At 50.3% G+C, this 4,970-nt stretch overlaps 1 protein-coding gene across 1 annotated transcript; it reads left to right on the top strand.

Moving 5' to 3' along the window:
* The first annotated feature begins 825 nt into the window (after positions 1–825).
* Positions 826–3,138, top strand: LOC139191865 (uncharacterized). Its single transcript, XM_070812894.1, has 2 exons — positions 826–2,148; positions 2,884–3,138. Exons 1-2 carry the CDS (start codon positions 826–828, stop codon positions 3,136–3,138), a joined length of 1,578 nt encoding a protein of 525 aa, XP_070668995.1.
* Positions 3,139–4,970: the final 1,832 nt, after the last annotated feature.

The following is a 4,970-nucleotide window of genomic DNA, read 5'->3' as shown; positions in this document are numbered from 1 at the left end:
GAAATGCCCGGCTTAGATCGTACTCTGGTCGAGCATGAATTACGTATTAAGCCCGGATTTAAACCTTTCCGTCAGCCACCTCGTCGATTCTCAACCGAAGTACAACTCAGTATCAAGGACGAACTGGTTCGGCTTTTGAAAGCCGGATTCATTCGGACAGCTCGATATGTCAAATGGTTGGCGAATATCGTCCCTGTATTAAAGAAAAATGGTGCACTGCGCATTTGTACCGATTTTCGAAATCTGAATCTGGCAACTCCCAAAGATGAGTATACAATGTCGATTTCAGATCTGTTAATCGATGCCGCGGCGAATCATGCGATTTTATCCTTTATGGATGGACATGCCGGGTACAACCAAATATTTATTGCCGAAGCCGATGTGCACAAAACTGCTTTCCATTGCCCAGGGGCACTCGGCACTTACGAATGGGTTGTCATGCCATTCGGCCTCAAGAATGCCGGCGCCACGTACCAACGGGCGATGAACACCATCTTCCATGATTTAATTGGCACCATCGTTGAAGTTTACATCGACGATGTTGTCGTCAAATCTAAACGCCGACAAACACATCTGGACGATCTCCGACAGGCTTTCCTCCGCATGCGTCAGCACAACCTCAAGATGAATCCTGCTAAGTGTGCCTTCGGTGTATCGGCCGGGAATTTTCTTGGTTTCCTCGTACATCATCGTGGGATTGAAGTCGATGAGAATAAGGCACGCGCAATCATCGTTGCCCCACCCCCAACGATGAAGAAACAGCTCTAGTCTTTACTTGGACAAATCAATTTCCTCCGCCGATTTATTGCCAACTCGGCATGAAAAATGAAAGCGTTTTCCACACTCTTAAAACTCAAGGATTCTGATAAATTTGTGTGGAACGACGAGCATCAAGTGGCGTTTACGCAAATCAAAGTCTCCCTCACGAACCCACCTGTCTTGGTTCCTTCCCGGCGCGGTAAGCCTCTTAAGCTATATATTTCGGCGGCTGAAGAGTCCATCGGCTGCCTCATTGCCCAAGACAATGATGCCGGGCGAGAGCAGGCTATTTTTTACCTCAGTCGAAATCTTAATCCACCGGAGATCAATTATTCCGCCGTGGAGAAGCTCTGTCTTGCCATGTTCTTCGCCGCCTCTAATCTCCGGCATTACATGCTTCCGTCGGTCACACAAGTCATTGCCCAGACTGATGTCATCCGGTACATGCTTACCCGGCCGATCGTAAAAGGGAGAATTGGGAAGTGGACGATGGCGTTGTCCGAGTTTAGCCTACAATATGTGCCTCAGAAAGCTGTCAAAGGCCAAGCATTGGCCGATTTCCTGGCTCAGCATCCTTCCCCCTATGGTTTTGGGGACACTGATGTCGAAATCGGCATGGTTGAAACACGCGACAACTATTGGACGATGTATTTTGACGGGTCCAGCACTTCATCCTCGGCCGGTGTTGGAGTTGTCATTCAATCTCCTAATCACGATCGTTGGTATTTTTCGCTTAAGTTGGATTTTGACTGCACCAATAATCAGGCCGAATATGAAGCCTTAATCATCGGCCTTGGCCTCCTTCATGACTTGAGGGCCACCCGTGCCCTCGTCCTCGGCGACTCTGAGCTTGTGATCAACCAACTTAATGGATCTTTTCGCTGCATGAGTTGTACCCTAGCACCCAACCACATGGTTGCCAGCTATTTGGCCGAGTCCTTCGACGGTATTACGTTCGAACATGTTTCCCGGATCCATAATACCGATGCAGATGCGTTGGCTCAAATTGCCTCTGGTGCACAACTCCTGGGGGGCAAGCTAGGCCGAGAAATACCGGTGTTACGACAATTATACCCGGCCTTGGTCAACCAGCAAATCTTCCGGCGCGACGATGTAATACGCACTCGAGTCATGTCTTTACCTTCATTGTTAGACCGACAAGATACTATAGAGGTTTGTACCATCGAGGCAACACCAGATGATTGGAGAAAGCCCATTATGCAGTACCTTGACAATCCCAATGGAAAACATAGTCGCAAGACACGAGTTCACGCCACGAACTATGTCGCGTACCAAAACGAGTTATATCGAAAAGGGGAGGATGAATTACTACTGTTATGCCTCGGCCCTCAAGAGAGTGCTCGGGCGATCGCAGAGGTTCATGAAGGGGTATGCGGAGCTCATCAATCCGGACGGAAAATTCGATGGCTACTCCGACGACACGGTTATTTTTGGCCGAGAATACTGAAAGATTGTATCGAGTTTGCACGAGGATGCATACAGTGCCAAATCCATGGGCCTATACAAAAGGTCCCGGCCGAGTCACTACATTCGGTCATTAAGCCATGGCCGTTTAGAGGATGGGCCATGGATGTAATCGGCAAAATCACGCCGACTTCTGGAGCTGCTAAGCATGCATGGATAATAGTCGCAACTGATTACTTTACTAAATGGGTCGAAGCAAAATCATATGCCGAGTTAACATCTAAAGAGGTTTGCGACTTCGTGGAGGAACACATTGTGACCCGGTTCGGTGTACCAGAAACGATCATAACCGACAATGGAACAATCTTCACAGCCGAAAGGTTTAAAGAATACACGGCAAATTTGAAAATTCGGCTGGAACAGTCCACACCGTATTATCCACAGGCGAATGGGCAGGTCGAGGCAAGTAATAAAGTGTTGATCGGCATCCTCGAAAAAATAATAAAAGAAAGGCCTGGCATGTGGCATTTAAAGTTGAACGAGGCATTATGGGCATACCGAACGACGCCCCGGTCGGCGACCGCGACAACCCCATACGCATTAACCTACGGACACGATGCAATGTTACCAGTCGAGTTGAGCATAAATTCGTTGCGATTAATTGAACAAAGTAGTTTGTTTAGCGCCGAATATAATCAGTCCATGAGACAGGAATTAGAAGATTTGGAAGAAGCGCGGCTTGACGCTTACAACTTGTTGGTGGCACAAAAACAGCTTGCTGAGCGGGCCTATAATCAAAAGGTGCGACAGAAAACATTCGGCGAAGGTGAATTAGTGTGGCAAACGGTGTTGCCCGTAGGGCTAAAAGATCCTAGGTTCGGCAAGTGGTTGCCGAATTGGGAAGGGCCGTTCATTGTGCATAAAGTATACGAAAAAAGGGGCGTATCATCTTAAAGACCGAACCGGTGTAGTGCACAGATTACCGATCAATGGGAAGTTTTTGAAGAAATACTATCCGGTCACATGGGAAATGCGGGAATAAACAAAATTATTTCATTAAGATTGATGAACTTGTACAAGCTAAGTAAGTCAGTCAGGTTAAAACTAAGTACATTCAAGGGGAAGAAGGTAGGAGGGTGCTGAGAAGGGCCTTCAATTCCAACCACCGCACCTCGGCCATGATTACTTCAGCTTGCCGATTCTTCTTGTCTAGCTTCAACCGCTCAACCCGCTTCGTTGTCGCCACGTACTCAGTCAGGCGATCCTTTCCGCCCGACTCGAAGTCTTTGGCAAGCTCGGACGCGACGGCCGACCGACGTTTTGCCAACTCGGCCATCTGACGGTCGAGCTCGGCTAATATTTCTCCTTTTGCCCTTAGAGCGTCGATTTTCGGACGGAGAGTGTCTTGAACGGCCGTGGCAGCTTGCAAGTCCTGTTCGACCTTTAGAGCGGTCTGGAAGACATTAAATGTCTCCCGAACCCGCTTCAAGGCAGACGATGCCTGAATGATGGCATTTCCGCTCAGGCGACCGTCAGCCCCAAGATCGTTCAGACACACGCCAAGCATGTCAAGACCGTTGCGCTCGAGTACTTGCGGCGCTGAAAGCGACAGAACTTCTCGCAGCTGGGTTAGAGCGGTTGGATCGGCAGCCTCAGTCGGAGCAGCCGAAGGGCCGGACTCGGCAGTTGTGCTGGAGAGGAGGGCTTTGAATTCGACCTCCCACGAAGCCTGCGCGTAACAAATCAGTTTAGGCTTAAAGGAAGTCACGACAAGAATAGCAAGAAGGTTTCGTTTTTTTAACCTGCCGAGAGGAGACCTCGGCCATGTCTCCAGGATCGTTGTTCGAACCTAAAGAACTCAATGGCCGAGCCCAGTGTCTCAGGTTGCTTCTCAGTTCACGCGGCTGATGGAGGTTATCTACGTTTGATGGCCACTGAGGCGACCAAGAAATATAGATAACGCCCTTCGGCGTATAGAATTGTCGGTGAAAAGAATGTACAGGCACCTGACATTTATTATTTTTCTCGTTTAGAATTTAAAAAAAAAAAAATCAAGGAAAGATGGTTGAAGGTACTCACGAAGGCCGAGGTAACCTCCTGTGGAGGAATATGGAAGCCCTAGTCTTGAGGATGAACGGGCGAGTCCGCCGTTGCCTCAGGTTCCTCGAGCGGGCGTTTGCCCTGGTCGGCTGCAGATGGGCCGACTGGAACAGCCGTTTCGGAGGAGGCAGGGACATTCTGTTCCTGAGAAGGAGCGAGGGGTTCGGCCACCGCCGTCGGTTCCTCGACCGGGCGCTTGCCACGATCATCCGTGGAGGGGCCGGATTGAGCCACCATCTCGGACCTTGGGAGAGGTTGCCGACGAGAGTGAGGACGGTCTGCCAGCGGGACCTCGTCACTCCCCTCACTCACTTCCAGAATGAAGACCGAGGGTTTTGGATTTTCAGGGGCTGTTCCCTCGGTCGTAGAAACCACCTTTTTTGGAGCGGATGCTTCCTCGACGGAGGGAGGCACAACTGGTGTACCAGTTCCAGAGATAGGCCGCGTTCGAACTGTCGCTGCGGCCGGGGCGGGCTGTTTTTCGACCGAGGGTTGAACAACGGCAGGAGGAGGGGAAACACTAGGAGTCGTCGCCCCTGTAGTTTGACTGGAGATTACGTGGATCTCCCGTGCGCCTTTCTTTGCCAGCTGTTTTACCCGCTTGGCAGGCGGCGGAGGTTCGATGACCGGATCGGCCTCTGGGCTAGGTCGTTTGGTCAGCACGGCCCGACCAGCAGCTTTACCCC

The sequence above is a fragment of the Malus domestica genome, chromosome 15, assembly GCF_042453785.1.
Source record: "Malus domestica chromosome 15, GDT2T_hap1".
Taxonomy (NCBI): Eukaryota; Viridiplantae; Streptophyta; class Magnoliopsida; order Rosales; family Rosaceae; genus Malus; species Malus domestica.
Note: the sequence above shows the minus strand (reverse complement) of the source record. Positions and strands in the feature narration are given on the sequence as shown.

Excerpts from the sequence above, each read along its gene's own strand:
- LOC139191865 (XM_070812894.1), top strand. The coding sequence starts at position 826 with ATGAAAGCGTTTTCCACACTCTTAAAACTCAAGGATTCTGATAAATTT. Across the intron at positions 2,149-2,883 it reads TCGCAGAGGTTCATGAAGGG|TCCATGAGACAGGAATTAGA; the intron begins GTATGCGGAGCT and ends GAATATAATCAG.